At 44.8% G+C, this 16896-nt stretch overlaps 1 protein-coding gene across 6 annotated transcripts in view; it reads right to left on the reverse strand.

The window, feature by feature from the left end:
- The window catches only part of AUTS2 (activator of transcription and developmental regulator AUTS2), a 798248-nt gene that overhangs the window by 19720 nt on the left and 761632 nt on the right, over positions 1-16896 (reverse strand). For 2 of the 6 annotated variants that reach the window (XM_054210340.1, XM_054210345.1), the window contains 5 exons: positions 8020-8494; positions 6159-6412; positions 5013-5254; positions 4538-4582; positions 399-494 (listed from right to left, as the gene is read on the reverse strand). In XM_054210340.1, the coding sequence (XP_054066315.1) occupies positions 399-494; positions 4538-4582; positions 5013-5254; positions 6159-6412; positions 8020-8494 (1112 nt within the window). The remainder of the gene's footprint in view (positions 1-398; positions 495-4537; positions 4583-5012; positions 5255-6158; positions 6413-8019; positions 8495-16896) is intronic. The other 4 variants (XM_054210341.1, XM_054210342.1, XM_054210344.1 and 1 more) reach the window with 4 other exon arrangements.

A 16896-nucleotide genomic window follows, 5' to 3' on the forward strand; every position in this document is an offset into this window, starting at 1 on the left:
GAGAGGAGAACTAAATCAGTGTATTGCACTGTGGTGGAGCTGTGAGATAATCATGGAAATGAGTAAACAATAGTGATCCTGATTTCTTAAAATCTTGATTATTACATGACCTTACATTAACGCGTACTATGAGAGAACTAATTATATTGCTTCTAAAGTTAACTATGCCATTGTATATCATTTTTTTCTTCCACGGATGGAGATATAGCTGAACCTAATAAGAAATAACTTCTCTCTGTAGTACATTTGGGAAAAGCCAATTGTCCTCCAAGGAATTAGGCTGTAACTCACGTTTCAATTGCTCCAGAATCTGAGCCACATTCTAAACCTACCCCTAACCCGGCTCACAACACCAGGGTATTTGAATAGTAATAGATATAGAAATAATTCCTTCTTACCTTGGGTTGAAATGCTCCTTGTAGCGAGCCAAAGGGGCCAGTTGGAGGAATCATGGGAGGAATCCCTGATACAGCTGGAGGATAGGAGTGAAACAGCTGCAACAAAGAGACAGAAGACCATAAATACAAGCGCATGGCAAAATGAAGACAGGAATCCGAACAAGATAGCGACAGCATTCCTGCGTAATATTAGGGAAATGGCACATGGAGAAAACTGAGAAGCACTGGAGAAGTGATCTTGTCGCAACAATGTTAGTTAAAGCGGTCAATGAAATGTTCACAAATGTCATGACGTTTAGAGCTTAAAAGCAGTTCCAAAATCATAAAGCCAGCAACCTGCCCCCCGCTCAGAGTCACAGTGTCAGAGATATATGCTTTTTTCAATTATTAATTTTTAATTGGACAGAGGTTTTAAATGGTTTCAGTTTGCAGGCCATTTCAAGAGAAAAGGCAGAACACTGAGCCAAGTAAGACTCGGAAATCTGCCGTTTAAGCGGAAAAAAACCCTTACGAATTCTAGGATATTGTATCATTAAAACTCCATTAGTACGTTAGAATTTTAATAGTATCTATAGGAAATGAGGAAGATAGGCACAATTCTTACTTCATTAGCCTGTCTGAGAGGATATCCTGCCACATCTAATATTAGCAGAGAGACAATCTGATTTGTTAAAAACTATTATTTAAACAAAATGTTGAGGCAGAACCCCCCCAAAAAAATTTAGGGTAGTGTTTTTATAAAGACAGACTACTAAGTATAAAAAAGCGCACATCTCCACTGACCTCGCTGATCCCAATGTATCTGTTCTAAGAGAATTTAGGAAAAAATAAAAAAGCTGTTCTGTACAAATGCAGACAAACACATGGGGCAAAAACAAGTAAACTATAACGTCCAGATCTTATCTTGTCTCTGTGGTCCGGCTGTGAGTCTTTTACTCATACAATTCCACGGAAAACGCTGAGATTACACACAAATTTGCTTTCTAGTAGGAGTCGGGGGTTCAAAGCATCACACTCCAAATATGTTCCCAGTGTGAAAGCTCAGGATCTACCGGGGGCTGGCCGCTAATTCCGCTGGTATTGCCACCCACAAACCTAAAGGGGTTATCTGACCGATACAAATCCACCTCTGAACACAGCGGATCAAAAATCAATCTACTGTATGCTACTTTTAAGATCAAAATAAATGAGTTAATGGCCAATTGAACAGAAGCAGGACTGGGCAAAGTGAAAGACTGGACATGTGGAGCGGGCAAACATGGAGAAAATCACATCCCAGAGGCAATCGGCATCGCAAAGTTTGGATAAATTTGTTTATGCCAAGCATATGTATGTGCTTTTCTTAATCATTTCTCCTTCCGCTAGCTTATCTTGCAAGGTCATTTATTCGTATTATGTTTACTGAAAGCTGAGAAAATATTTCAGTATTTTAGAGGTATCAAAAGATTTTTATCAGTTTAAAAGCATGGTATCAAGTCTCCTTTCATAACAGATTTCTATTGTTGTTTTTAATTCTATTTAATTTGGACCTGCTCCATTCAATGATGCAGAAAGCATTTTTAGATTAGTTGATACTGAACTGTAGGCATTTGAGACATCATTAAGAGACACATGTCCTCATTTACAATAACTTTTAATGAGTAAAATGTGTTTTAAATCCTCCAGCGTCTTCTGCATTTAATTCCGTGTGTAATGGACTAATTCCAAACGATGGGAACAGACGTAATACTTAATATTCTATTGGCTATGACTAACAATAAGGAATGGTTTCCTTAGAGTTTTATAACAACTGCTAAGTTAATTAAATGTGACCTTTCCTCAAGGTCAGAATTATTAATAAAATAAAAATATTGTATCTCCAGGATCTCTTTGTATCAGCTAAATTCCTCCAGCTTTCCAAATCCAGCTTTCATAGTCAGTGTTTCCTTTTTCTCCCTCTCTTTTGAGCCACATTTTCCACTTCTAGTTTTCTTCAGGGAATAACGTAGTGCCCACAGCTTTCCTGGGGCCGGGGACAGGGGAACACTAAACAAGACCCAGCGTTAACGGCAGGTGAAAGTAATGCCCTGCTGTGCTGCAGTAAGGCCCTCCCAAAAAAGAAACGATTGTAAAATCAAAGATGCCAAGAAAGCAAGCTGTTTTAAATGTCTACGTGAGCTTCTGTGTGAGCTGTGTTCCCTGTTCTACAGCAGATTGATTTTGACTCCCAAACAGACCTCGTTCTCCTGCAAAGTTCGCTTACAAGCTTTAAAAACACTGGCAGCTTTTTTTAAAATATCTGAATTCTTGGTGTGGATCTATAGTGGAAACTCTCATCACCAGGAAAAGGTCTATGGAAGTGCCACGCTTGCACAGTATTTCTACAATAGAAAAGCCCTATCGCGTAGGCACTCACGGCAGCAAAAGGACGCTTTTTGCTACTGCAGCTGCTCGGGAAACTGATGCAAGTAGTTCCTCTGTTACCTACGTAATCTGTAGTTGTTACAGAAGAGATTCTGAAACACCCTGGCTAGCACGGCCTTGCTGGAGTGTAAGAAAGACGATTAATCCAATGTACTTTGTAGCCATCGTGCTGACCTTCTGGTATGAGCTTGCCAAACATCCAACAGACGCAGTAGTGATTCTTTTGCAACCACTTTGCAAGGACAAACCTTTCCTGAAGGAAGGGCAGGGGATGCGCCATGGACCAGACCCCTGCTGGCGGAGCTCTGCCAGGTTCAATAGCACGGCTCACTGGCGAACGGAGAACAACGTGAAGCCCTCCCTGACTTTAAAGGGGGTAATACCATGACCTTTACAATTCAGGTAACTGCCAGATTTATCAGAGATTACGTCACTGAATTTGAAAAGCATATACAGTTGGAGACTTTTGCACTGTTTCCTATATTAGATGTCGACTTCTGCGCTTTATTTGTCTAAAATTCATTTACCTATTTCCCAGTTCCGTGTTCTTGCTTGAATCAACATGCCACATTGATGATAATATATCTTTTGAATCCATGTAAAGCTCAGCAAATAAGACTGCCATTTTGCAAACAATGATGCAAATGAGCAGCATTACCCTTTTGAGTAAAAATGATTATCGTAGGCTTAAATGTTTGCCTAATACTCCTGGAGCTCTGAACCTGCAAACACACTCACACAGCTGAAGTTACTCAAAGGAGGTGTCAGAAATTAATAGGACTGTTCACACGTATTACAGCCGTGAGCTGTTCGCAGGAACTGTGTTTAATCGGTACAGCAGAAACCATCACACGATCACCTTAACCAGTATTTTTTGCCCAGTTCCGCTTCTAAGCAAAACCAACACATAAAGCCAAATGCTTTGCAAATTTCTGAGTGCTGATGCAGTACTCCTTCTCTCATCAAAATATCACTATTGGCTTTAGAAATTCGTGGTCATATTCAAGCAGATACCCGCCTCTGCCGATATGATGAAGGAAATGCAACCCGTATTTCAGCAGCAAATGAATCAGTAGATTCAAACCTTTAAGAGCAGAAGCTTTACAATTAACTGGAATATTAAAAATCAGTTTGTCTCAATAACTAACATTTTTGGTAGCTTTTAGATAAACACATCTAGTGCATAGCGGGATTCATGTTGCTGTCATCAAACAGAGCTTTGAAAACATAACATGCCCAGTGGATCAGATACGCCTTTGAAATCTGAAGAATAAGACAAGTCTTCGGATTTTATATAGCAAAATATGATATATTAGGAAAACTATTAGATTACCTATCCCTGAAGGATTTGTATGGTAGTTTGTCATTTCAAGTTTCTTAGGAAAAATATCAGTCTAAGGGTTTGTGACACAACTGAAACACAGTGATGAAATTACTGCTCTCTCCTGCTTCATGTAACAGTCAGCTCTTCTGTCTCATCTTTTTCACATCAAACCTGCCTTCAAATGGTGTACGAGCAAGAGATCTTTTGATTGGAAAAGCTGATACTGCATCTTTATCAGAAACAAGCACCACGAATGCAAGCCTTCAAAAGCCAAAGCAACCAAGAACGATAATGGTAAATCCTGGAGGGATGATTAGGGAGCGATTCGACGCTGTGCCATTGATTGAGTGGTGATCCCAACCCACCACGGAAAAGCGGTTAAGTCAGTTTTAAACAGAGTAATAAAACTCACACTGTGACGGTAGAAGGGGTCAACTTTTGTAGGGTATTTGTCAAACTGCAAAGGGATCAAAGCACAAACTAGTTACGTTATATTTCCTTGCTTTAGTTCTGTTGGTAAAATAGAAGACTACTTCTCTATTATTTGGCAACCAACAGAGAGGGAAAAATATGCAGAAAATTAAGCTTCCAATGAAACGGTTTGGGATTTTTCTTTCTTCAAGGTAAAGCAAGGTCTTTACGAGACCGCAAAAAGGAGGAGGCACCAGAGCGCACCACTCCGAGCACTGGGAAGTCCCGCGTCCGAGTGCCCCTTCAGCCCCTGCGCTGCCACCGGGGCCTACTGCACACGTGACAGCGGCGAGGAAGGGACAGTCCTTCCTCTCCTACCCAACCACACCTGGGCAGCAGAGTACTCCTTCCCCGCAACCTGGCAAATTCTTAAATTTTCGTAATAAAGAATAGAGTTGTGCTCTACTTATCCTCACATTTCTGCCTGGGGTACGCACCATGGGCGGTGCTGGCGTCGGCATGATGGCAGTGGGTGGGATGGCGTGAGGGAAAGGCGTGAAGGTGTGCTGGTGTGTGTGTTGGTGTGTGTGCTGGTGCTGGTGCTGGTGCTGGTGGAACTCGGTCCTCAGGTACGGCGGCGGGCCCAGGGAGGCCCCGCGATCTGCGCTCTGCGAGGCCAAAAATCGCGTGTTTAGTTCCTGACGGAGAAGATCTTGTTCTGAAATACAAACAAACAGCAAAACAACCTCCTGTGAGCTCAGGGACTTTTCCAGACCTTCTCCCACTGACTTTTCGCTGGCTGTGGTAGCGATGCTGTATTTAATACTCCCTGGAGGTAAATCATGGCACCGTACAGGGTAAGAAAGGCCCCTCAGATCTCTCCCAAAGGCCCCAGAGACAGAAGAACGCCTCCACTTCCCAACTTTTGCCAAGCCTGCCTTGACTACAGCGTTCCTCTGAGCTTTAACCTGAAGGTTCTCCCTAAATTTGTATGGGCATGGACATAGTCCTAAATAGGTGAGGAGGTACAGGTAACCCGGAGTGAGTAAACATCAAGCGGCTGCTGCTCACACGAGTACGCAGCTGCGAGGACACAAAACGATGTCACTCAAACACAGGTAATCCTCAATTCTCTTCCCCCAGTGACCTGGGAGGAACAGACACGTTACCTCTCCTTGGGTTGAAGTACAAAAGAGCCCAATTTTCTCCACTGATACAAACCTCCACGTCTCACCCCACGCACGCCGAACTGTGCGTGGCCAGGAGCCGAGGCTGCTGTGTGCACGGCCTCTGGGGGCCTCCCCTCAGCCGGGGGTCACAGATTCTGTGTGGGCACGTCATGAGCTCTAGTGTGTTTTTCCCGTGGGGAGAAAAAAAAAAAAAAAAAAACAGACATGGAAAAAGCACAGCCTTCCAAAAATATTCATTTTCAGAAGTCATTGGGTACATCTAGGCGTTTTTGGCCTTGATATGGCTCCAAATTGTTCAGCAATGAGTACAGCCTCTACCCAACCAACAGCCCTCATCGAATGGACCAAAAAGACTTATTCTGGCTAAAACCGGAGAATCGTTTTCCTGCGCTGCGCTAAACGCGCTGGGGCCACGATCCGTCTGTCTCTTACCTGAGTAAGTACTACCAGCCGGGTGTCCTGGAACCTGCAGCGTCCCTGACGTCAATGGAGGTGGAGGAGGCAAAGCCGTAGGAGGGGCAAACATATTGGGGTGGTGTGGGTGCGCGGGGGGCTGGAGGGCGGGCGTGAAGGTGTGCAGCGGGCTGTGGCTGGGCAGGGAGAGGGGGAACGGTGAGGCCGAGGGGTGGTGAGAGATGTGCGGAGGAGGGGCCTGAGTCTTGGCAGGAGTGCTGCTTCTGCTGCTGCTGTTAATGAAAAGAAAAGCAATTAAGCCTCGCACGGAAGAGAGGAAAGCTCCAAACACAGACATACACAACCCCCACCAAGCGCAGCTCACCTCAAACACATTACCAATGTAAGTTACGTATTAAAAATACAAGTTACTACTTTACTTTTCTAGCCATGCCACTGTGATACTCCTTTCCCCAACCATCTGCTGTGCCTTTTCTGGGATCTTTTAATTCCTCTGGTCCCTCCACACCAAAACCTGAGCCATATTCCCCCTCTCTGTAAGAGGGTGATATTCCGTCCTCCAACAACACAGGAATGACACACAAAGGAGTAATCAGCCCTGTGCATTCATTACTTAATTATCAGGTCCTTTCTACACGACTGCTTCTGATTCATGTTTTCAGGCAAATGAAGCTCAAAATCAGTGATCGCTGCATTAATAAAAGTTTAATTATTTTTTTTGCTATGACTTACTAAGATGAAAGACTGCAGAAAACGTGAAATGAAGTTGAGAAGGCAAGAACAGATGCTTATTTTATGCTTATTTTACAGTTAATGCCTCTCTCTGCCCTCACAATATAAATAGAGAAGACGAGCCAGCAAAATAAATATTTGCAATTACATTGGTTGCAATTTTCCAGGTTTCGTTTCCTACTAATGAATATTTAAACTAGATTCACGTAGTGCTTAATTCTACCTGTCATTATCTCAAGTAACAACACGCTTCCATTGCAGTCACTTTTAAAGACGAGCAATACCAACTTGGTTAAAAATAAATCAAAGTCTTAAACACCTCCCGGCCTTTAGTCTAACCATGAAGCAAGCACAGTGCTGGTTCACCAGGTCTTGGAGGATACCATCCGTCTGCTGGAAGCTCGGATTTGGGGAAAGATGACCTAGTGCTGACAGCATCAGCTCAGAGTAGGGGAAACCTGAGGTCCCCGGCTCACAGAGACATCACGGGTTCCCGTGAACATGTTGTTTAATCTCTCTGCTCATCCTTGTTATCCCCCTGTAAAAGGTGAGGTTTATCTCACTGTGGCCAGGTGAAGAGAAAGACACTGCAGACTGCAAGGTGTCAGCAGTGCAGGGAAGGATTAAGCTTTAAAGCCACTGGTGCAAGAGGGTTTGCGCTAGACTGTCAGCAGGGCCAACAGCAGCGGTACCGCACCTCTCGCTCTAGGGCATGTCAGCGGCTGGAGAAATCAGGAGGTGTTCGCAGGGATGGGAGGATGGAAGAAGTCAGCCTTCAGAGAGCAGCCCAACCTGCAAGAATTGGGATTTTCTTCCCCTGATCTATATTGCATAAAATCCCCTCCAAAAAAAAAAAACGGGTACACAGTGACAGGCAGGAAAAGTAAAAGCAAATTAACGAAGCACTCGAGGATACCTAGCATTTACGGGAATGCTCGATCAGAAATAAAGTGATCGTTTCAGGGAAGGAATTAAGGTTAAATGCACAAAGTCCCCTTTATTTCCCAGCGATGGGACGGGATGCACTGTCACGTCTCTCCTTTAGCTAATTCATCTCTACTGCCTCCAGGCACCGCAAAGCATCACCAGCAGCAGCAGGTCTGCAAAGACACGGGGCTTCAGCGCACACGCAGTTCTGTTGGCCTACCTTAAGCTGTTGAGGCTCAAACTGCTGCTGTTATAGGCAGAGAGTGGCTGCGAGAGGCTCTGGGAGGGAGGATGGGGCTGCACCGGCGGGAGGCTGGGATGTGCCGGCTGCACCGGCGATGGCGGCCGGGGTGGGTGCTGGACGGGCGGCTGCGGCGCGGGCGGGCGGGCGGCTTCTTCTGGGGCGGGTGGCAGCTGGGCGGCCGGCGGCGGGGGCGGCGGGGCAGGAGCCTCCAGCCGCGGGGCGAGCGCAGGGCTGGGGCAGGAGGCCTCCGGCTGCGGCTCCAGCTGGGGCTGGGCCACGGGCTGTGTCACCTGAGGACAGGGGTCTTTAGGCACCACAGGCTCAAGTATTGGGTCTTTACTGCTGTCCTGGCTCTTCTCTTGACTCCTTTCTAATCCTGATATTTTCGGGACAGCTGGGCCCCTAGCAGGGTCGTCATTTTCAGCTAGCGTACTGACTCCTAACTCTTTATCTGCAATGAAAGAAAGAGAAAAAACAGTTGAGTGTGCGACAAGACGAGCAAAACCAAACTAACTGCTGTGCCGGAGTCGCACTCCAGGCAGGTGATTTTGTTTTCATCATGGACCGTACCAACATGAAACCAAATCAAATCCAAAGACATTTCCAGCAGCATCCCTAACCATCCAATCCTTCTCCTAATACTTTTGCTCCTATTTTATCACAAGGAGAAACCTTCTCCTTGTCTTCGTTGATGTATAAAAAAGCAGGCACAGAAAAGCTGAGCTGAGTGCAGCGGTTCAAGCACGCTAAAAATCTTGAGTCAGGCCTTCCCGAAAATCCCCACCTCTGCCTTAGGGAAAACACCAGGAGGAGTTGTGCTTTGCTTCTTTTTTTCTCTGTAGCACAATACACATCAGGTTCTCCATTCTTGCCTCCTGGGTCTTGTCTCCTAGGGATTCATTTCCCAACTCTGCCATGCAGCCATGCCACCATTTGATCAATTCTTAAGAAAGGTTTGCACGACAATCGCAGGACTCCGAGATTTGGAGCCATAAACCAGTGCTGATACATTTGTGAGCGTAGGTAATACCATCTGTATGCGTGTTTGGCAGAATCGGTCCCTAACTGATCACATAAACCCCCCTGAAATTGTCTACTGAATCACGTAAGCGCAAACTGCCGCAGCGCGAGGGGGAGAGCCCCGCAGGACGCCAGGCTCCACGGCGTTCTCTCTCGGAGAACCGCTTGTTTTCTTGGCGCATCCCTTTATCCCTAATTACTGTTACATGTTTACTATAACATCTCTATTGCCGGGGCTGCCAAATGAAGAGAACAACAAGGTTAAGGGAAAGTATTTTTGCCTCGACTTTTCTTTTGTTGACATTAATTTTGGACATTACTTTTCAGAAGAATGGCCAAAGAAGTTCAGAAGGCTGATTAGTGATTAGTCCGGTTTTCTTTAAAGACACGAGTCGGACAACACTCGGCATGTGAACGTGCGCATCTGCCTCTCAACTTCTTCCTCTCAACTTCTTTCCCTGATAACTCTCCTCAAAATAAACCACCTGGTAGAGAAAGAAGACCCTGTTCACCATTACTGTTTCCCAGTATTGTTACTCCATCATCACTCCCTCCCTGACCCACTGCGGGAAAGAACACCACGTGAGCTCTCTGCTGTATTACAGGAGATCTAAATCTTAAAACACATATTAGTAGGAATCCAGGCTTTTTTGGTTTGGCTGGTCATGGAATGACTTGGGTTTGTTTTCCAGCTCTTTAATAATAATGAATATTATTATAATTTTAACATTTCCTACAGGAACGTTCTGCTCATTGGGCTCTCACAGCAATTTCCCGCTCCAATCACTCCCCAAAAGTTCTGCCGATGAGTATTTGATGCATGACACCCCTTTAAACAACTTTGGGGGAATGCTGCTGACCCAAGACTGGCAAAGGCAATGCCTGCAGCCAGGAGCACCGTTTAGGGCAATATCGCACAGCAGCGCTGAAAAGTTGGACCTACAGAAACAAAGCATAAGGGAAACATGCGAGATTTAAAGGGGCTTGGGACAAGGTTATAATTAAAAAAGTGTGCAGGGTTCTAAATAATCTTAAGACAGGAAAACTTTACTCGTTCTGCCAATTTTAAGGGGTAAAATGAATAAACGCATAATAACATAATATACAATCAGAGAAGATTGTTGACAGCTGCGTTGTTCCAACGCTGAAGTAAAGGCGTGGGAATAAAGATGACGGGAGCGGACCCTACCAGCCCACGGCCAGGCGCCGGCAACTGCGTTTGCCAGACTCTGCATCACTGGAGCGGCCGGGGACAGCCAGGGAAGGTGTCAAACACATGTCATCGCTTGCGTTTAACTTCAGGCAGAGATCAGAAAAAACCCCACGTCAGGCTCCCTGTTACTGAGCGTGTCACAGGCCCCGTGCAACGGGGAGTAGGCTGGTAACGCGGAGTTCAGATTGTTTTAATAGTTTGCGGACAAGAGAAGGGAAATAAACTTTTGGGGCAAAAGGGAGGTAAAGAGGAGAAGAGAGAGAGAGACAGAGAAGGGAGGTGGGGGGGAAGTAAACAGCTTTATTTGATGAGGATGTTACTTTAATAGCTTCTGGAGTTTGCAATCTGTAACAGGCACAGAGGCTCCTCCACGAATTTGGATCAGAAAACTACGGGGGCAATAGTGAGACTCCAGAGGAATAAAAATAATTACCCTGCTGTATGCCCAAGGTCTATCTCATTGCAATTAAATTGCAGGTTATAAATAAAGGAAACTCTGTTTGCATTAATTCTTTGGATCAATCCTGTTTGATCAAACGTTATTAAAAGTTAGAGAGAGTGCGATCACCACAGGTGTTAAGCCAGGTCCCCAAGGAGGAAAGAAATGAGCAACAGTTTGTTCAGGAATAGGTGGATCTATGTTCCTAGTCCTTACAGGTGTACGAGTTACGACATTTTGGGTTTTTGACAGAAAGGCAGAATAATTAGGGCTGCGAGGGCTTAGCCTTGTCATTGGAAACTCCCTACAAGATGAATACACAGTAGGTGGTCTGAAAACCCTGCAGAGGTGATACTTCCAAATCTGTGGGGAACACCTTCCACTCAGCGCATTCATTAAATCTTTTCATTTGCTATTTTTAGTATCTCTCGCGTGTGTAACATTTATTCAGCACAGCTCTCTGCTGGGGAGTTCGTTCCTCACGCAGCCGCTCCTCCTCCCCTGGAGAAAAGGGCTGTGAATCCCGCTGTCTCCCGGGTATTTTTACTGCTGCTTACATCTTCATTACACAGCCCCTTAAGTCCCATTCCTGTTAGCTCGCAGTTTAGAAGACGCTGTATTTAGTAGGATAATGTTATTCCAAATGTCAAACGCTGAACGCGTGCACAGCTTCTCCCTCTGTCTCACCTCACTGCACCTACGCTCTACCCCAAACAGCATCAGATGCCCGGGGGTCTCTCTACCCGCCTTTGCCTGGTCCGTGCACCCCTGCATGGCTGGTAGATATAAATCAGAAAGAATTCTTCATCCCACAGTATCTATTTAGGGAGTTGAAATCCCACATCAGTGATGAACGCTACCAATTATATGTTTCATAAGGAGGCCTCAAGTCTTCATCAACAGTACTTCAAGGTCATACATACAAGAGTACGCTTTTTCTACCAGGATCTCTTTGCACATCACATTATTTGTGCACGTTGATTGACTAAGCTCGGCGTAAAAACTCGGGGAAAAAATTCTTCCCGTCACCATGACACGGACAACCCAACCACACAACTTTCTGAGTGTATACATCGCAGGAATTCATTTCCATCCAACAGCTAAAGCAGCAAACAAGCTAACTTCATTAGCTGGCAGTCTCCATACTCTATTTTGGATAAAGTAAAATTTCTGCATCGGTGTTCAGAAGAGCAGTAAATGGGATGTAACTTCTGTGCTGACACGGGCTTCCCTTTTTCCACTGGGTTGATATTGCATCCAGCAGCGGTCAGTCTTTTTACCGAAAAAGGAATAAAGCCACAATTCCATGCTCTTTGAGGACTGAGGAAAAACATCGGCTAACCTCGTCCCACACAGGCAGCACATGCAACTTCCATTATCTTCCTTTCCTGTCTTTGCCCTTTGATGCGTCTTAAATCTCAAATTCCTCTATTTTTCACTTAACACACGCAATCTGGGGCTCTCTCAAGATGCAGGGCTCAGTCCCCTCCACGTAACACAAGTGCAATTAGCAGTTTGCTGTGTCTGTGTGATTATTACTTGGTTGGCTCAACACCACCAGAGGAGCAGACAAGGCTGCGCTGGGAAGACCTGTAAGTAAACCAAATGACTGCGCGTGAACTCGGCAGCTTTGAGTTTACATTACGTTTTATACACATTCTATGAACATACACATACACACATGCACTCCCATGTGTTTGCATATGTTACGTGTCATACATAGGCATTTATATTAATACCCATATCTGTTATATGCACACACATCGTTAACAGAAATACACAGTGCGTGCAAACACTTCCATTAAAAGACCTGGATTTTTATAATGAACAGAGGTTATACGCAGGGTACAGCTGAAAGGCTGTTGCCTCTCTTCCTAATGTTGCAAACCAGTAAAATTTGACCTAAACTCTGCGTTCTGGCTCCTTTGTACCATTTAGGTGATCCAAAAGAGCTAGAGGATAGTCAGAGGTGGACAGTTGAGAACATCACAGCCACAAGATGAAGCCCAACTATTCTGCTGACAAAAAGCCCCCGTTGAAATTCGTCAAATTTGACCTTCCCAGAGATTCACCAATAATGAACGTTCTAATTTTGCCTGCTCCAGGATTGTCTGCAGATAGGTTTCACGTGTTTAGTTGCACCAAAGACCACAGGAGACCACAGGGCATTTCACGATGAGAACTGGGGCACCATCAACCTGGCCAGGTCCTGAGTGGCAGCCAAGGACGTGTGAACTGGGCATCTTTGACCTGATGGTACTTGGGGAATTAAATCTCCTTAGACAACATCCTGCATGATGCTGGCAACTTACAGTGGCCAAACTTTTTTTTTGAACACAAAGTCATCCAACTTTTCCGTGTCCAGGTCTGGAAGAACCAAGTCTGATTCAGAAAGAAGACTGTATAATACCTGGTCGCTCCTCCTTCCATCCACATTAGGATTCAGCCTCTCTACAGCTGGCCTGGGGGCAAGCAGGCATCTTAGGAGAGCAATTCCGAATCAACACGGAATCTTCCATTCTCTTGAGAAGCTTTTGGAATAAGCTCAAAGTCTTTATTGCACAAGTAGGAAAATGATAGGAGTTTTCAGTGTTTTGCAGCATTATCTTTGGGATTGAGCATTCAGCCTACCAAGGAAATCTTTTATAGCATTACTTAGTTTAAAAATAGTATTCATTTTCTTTTACTACTTTGATAAGTTAAACTCTTCTCTTGACAATATTACCTCTGCCTAACTAAAGTTTTCTGTAAACTTCTTAACGCAAGATAAAAAATTAGATCTTTCAAAAATATAAAACCTATTTTCTTCGGTTTTAACATGGATAAGTGGGCAGCTGGTGCAAACTGTCACAACCAACACGAACCATCATAACTTCTCTGAAGTCAATGGAATGCAGAAAACGTACACCCCGCTGGCCACCGGCCCTGGGAGGAATACTTCAACAAGCATTTTACAAGGCTTGAAATAATTAATCAGATTTAAGACCTGATTGTACATTTAATATTGATTAGACATTGGTCAATGAAACATTTGGATAAATAAAGGCAGATGACAGGAACTATTACTGCAAAGGATGGAGGAGGTTGTTGGGCACACCAGCCAACACGTATCATAAAGGCCCCAGAGCAATTCATCTGTTGTACTGGATACACATAATTTGCTGAAAACAATTTTTCATTTTTAGCACACAGTAATCTTTCATCCTGATTTCCAAGGACACTAACAAAGTATTTGATTATGCAAATTAAAAACATGCATTCGAAAGCATAGTTACACTAGCAGCTCTGTCATCTGCTGATACCAATTATTCCACAGTAAGTAGGTATTTAGTACAACTGAGTAGCAAGACCTGTGACACGCTTTGTACTTAATTATAAAACAGAGAAGAAAATCACTCGGGACAAAAGATTTTGCTACCTCCTGTTAAAAATGTTTATCTTCTGCGTTGAAATGGATTTAATTGTCAACAATAAAGTTGCAGATCAATGAAAAGAAGCACTTAGTGGAATTGCACGAGATGTTGACAATTCTTCAGTCATTGAGCTGCTCCTGGCCTTGATTTGAGAATGCAGAGTCCTCCAATATTTCACATGAAACAATTTATTTCATCCAGCTGTTAAACAGAACATACGCCATAAATGTAACTCCTATATCCTATATACTGTGAGTATAATACTGAAAGCACTTGATGTTTGTGATTTTTTTTCTTTTAAAAGCACCTCTTCACTCAGTGAAAAAGGAACGGGATACAGCTTTCTAGAGGGAAGTACAGAACATCCAAACACCCCTCTTCCTCAGAAATCATCCCCTTTTACTTGATAGGAAATGCATGCAATTCTAACATCCTACCAGACCCTGGGAGAAAGCACCACCATAACAACTCAATCCTGCTTCAACGCACACGCATCCACACACGCACAGACAAAGGTTTATCTCCAATAGGGAAAATCTCTCGGCTTCCTAACCTTTACGGTTAGGAAGCAATAAATTACATCATTGACTATGCAACTCTGAAGTATCCAGCAGCCGGTGACCAGCACTGGAGTGCTTAGTGAAGAGGACTTTTCTCAAACGGGCTGGCAAACTTTCCACGTGGGAAGTGACGCTGACATTCTTTAATAATAACGGGTTTGAGCACAACGGGCTTTAGCTTACTGTTTCAACTTTGCATTTTAATTAAAGAAATACAGGTCTTGTAATCATAATATTTGTAAATCACACCTAGTTTCACAGAAAGATGGACAACGCCTTACGAAACCGGGCTGGAGGACCACGCTTCCTACCACTGACTGCAGCCAGCACAAGATTTTTCCAAAACAGATGTAGAAACCTTGCAGCCATGCAGCATGAGATCTCATGCTGATCTCTGGTCAAAGATTGGCTTGTCCCCGAAAGCTGAGATTTTCTTCCAAGGTTTTCTAGAATTGTGCTAACACCCATGGGCTTGTTATGTACACAAATCTCAAGTCCCTTCTGAATATTCTCAAGTTCCTGCCCATAGCAGTAACTTTCTTAGCACGCCGTATGAAAATATTCCTTCCACAAGGTTTTAATTTCTCACCTTTGAATTCCCCTTGGTTCTTGCAAGTCTGTGAGGAAGAAGACTTCTCAGTATCACCCATTCGTTTACAAAATTAAGTTGCTTTCCCTTTTATCTCCTATATAAGTTTTTCAACTCCTGTTTTCCCAGTCTTTCTTCCTCTGAGACCATTCCCAGATGCCTCATCACTTCTTGTTATTTTTTCTGCTACCCCATTGCACATCTTGGGCTTCTGCAACGCTTTCTTTCGGAAGCGTCTGACCCACGCAGCTCAGCCCTCGGTGGCTGCCCCGCTCCTGTATACCAAAGCATTTTCACCCTCACCATACTATTCCCCCCCCCGATTCCTCACTCACATCATGTGTAGCTGTTCCCAGCCTGCTGCTGCAGACACGAGCGAAGCTCTGCATGAAACCATCTCTAGTAACGCCCAGCTCCTTGTCTTGACTTGTCCCAGGTACTTCAGAGCCCTGCGAAGGCACCTGCGTGTTTCAGGTTAACGTGCCTTGCTCCGAGTGTGTCTAACCTGACTCAGTCCCTGTTCTCTCAGCCTGATGAGGCTTCTCTACGGTTTCTAACAGCTCTCCCCAGCTCCGACTTTCACAGGTGCCCTTAGACCATGTGTAATGGCTGCTGTTTGCCCTCCTGTCTTTCATGCTGACCAGAGGACTCGAGCCTCTGGCTGCTCTTAAACCTTACAAACAGATCATGATGAAAATAACCCAACTCTTTCCTTCCTTTAGCTACATTTCGTTGGCAAAAGTCCTTTGCTTCTTGCTTCGTAACAACTGAGCTTCCACAGTAGCCTTTTCTTCAGGATCTTCTCAAAGGCCTTTTGCAAGCCTGGATCAATTATGGCAATTTGAATGTTTGCTAATCTGACACCTCAAAGAAATTAAACCAGTTCACTGAGACAATGTCCCTCTCTCGAAATCTCTAAGACCGCATCTCCTACTGCGACGCTCCGAGCGCTCTTAAAGTACACTTTCAGTCGCTCTGCTGGCACCAGGCACGCTGGTGGTGTCTGCATCTCCTCCGCAGGTGCTGGGAGAACGAGCCAGGCTGCGTGTCCTTATCCCCAAACCCATCCCCAGGCCAGGCAACGCCACAAGCTCAGCTCCAGCACAGATGCAGAGGGAGCAGAGCGAAACTGCTGATAGCAGGGACCAAACCCTGGAGACCCACGCCAAGGTGCAAGAGTGAAGCCCTCCATCTCTCAGCGAGGTGTTGGCACTTGCAAAGGCCTGTCCAGTCCAACATCACCTTGGTTTGGCTTCAGAAAGGCGCCTTCCCCTCTCCCCCTTTGGCTCTTAGACAATACCCAGGGACCTGCCCCGTGGGCAGAGCAGACGCGTGGTGAAAGCGTTTCAAACCTGCTTAGAGTCAATGAGGTGACAGCACTGGATATCAACCAATTAAAAAAAGAAAACACAGCACGGCCTGGTAATTTTCTCCAATTATCAACAGGGACTGGATAACCTCAGCACAAGGTTAATCCCATCACAGGGCGAGGGAAGAAAAATATGTTGCGTTTATCTATCACCCCCCTTCCTTACCATTGATTTGCCTTGGCCACGTAGCTGCAATATTCCCTCAAATACTCCTGGCATCGGCTCATCCCACTCGCATGTGACAGGATT

This window comes from Rissa tridactyla, chromosome 7 (genome assembly GCF_028500815.1).
Source record: "Rissa tridactyla isolate bRisTri1 chromosome 7, bRisTri1.patW.cur.20221130, whole genome shotgun sequence".
Classification (NCBI taxonomy): domain Eukaryota; kingdom Metazoa; phylum Chordata; class Aves; order Charadriiformes; family Laridae; genus Rissa; species Rissa tridactyla.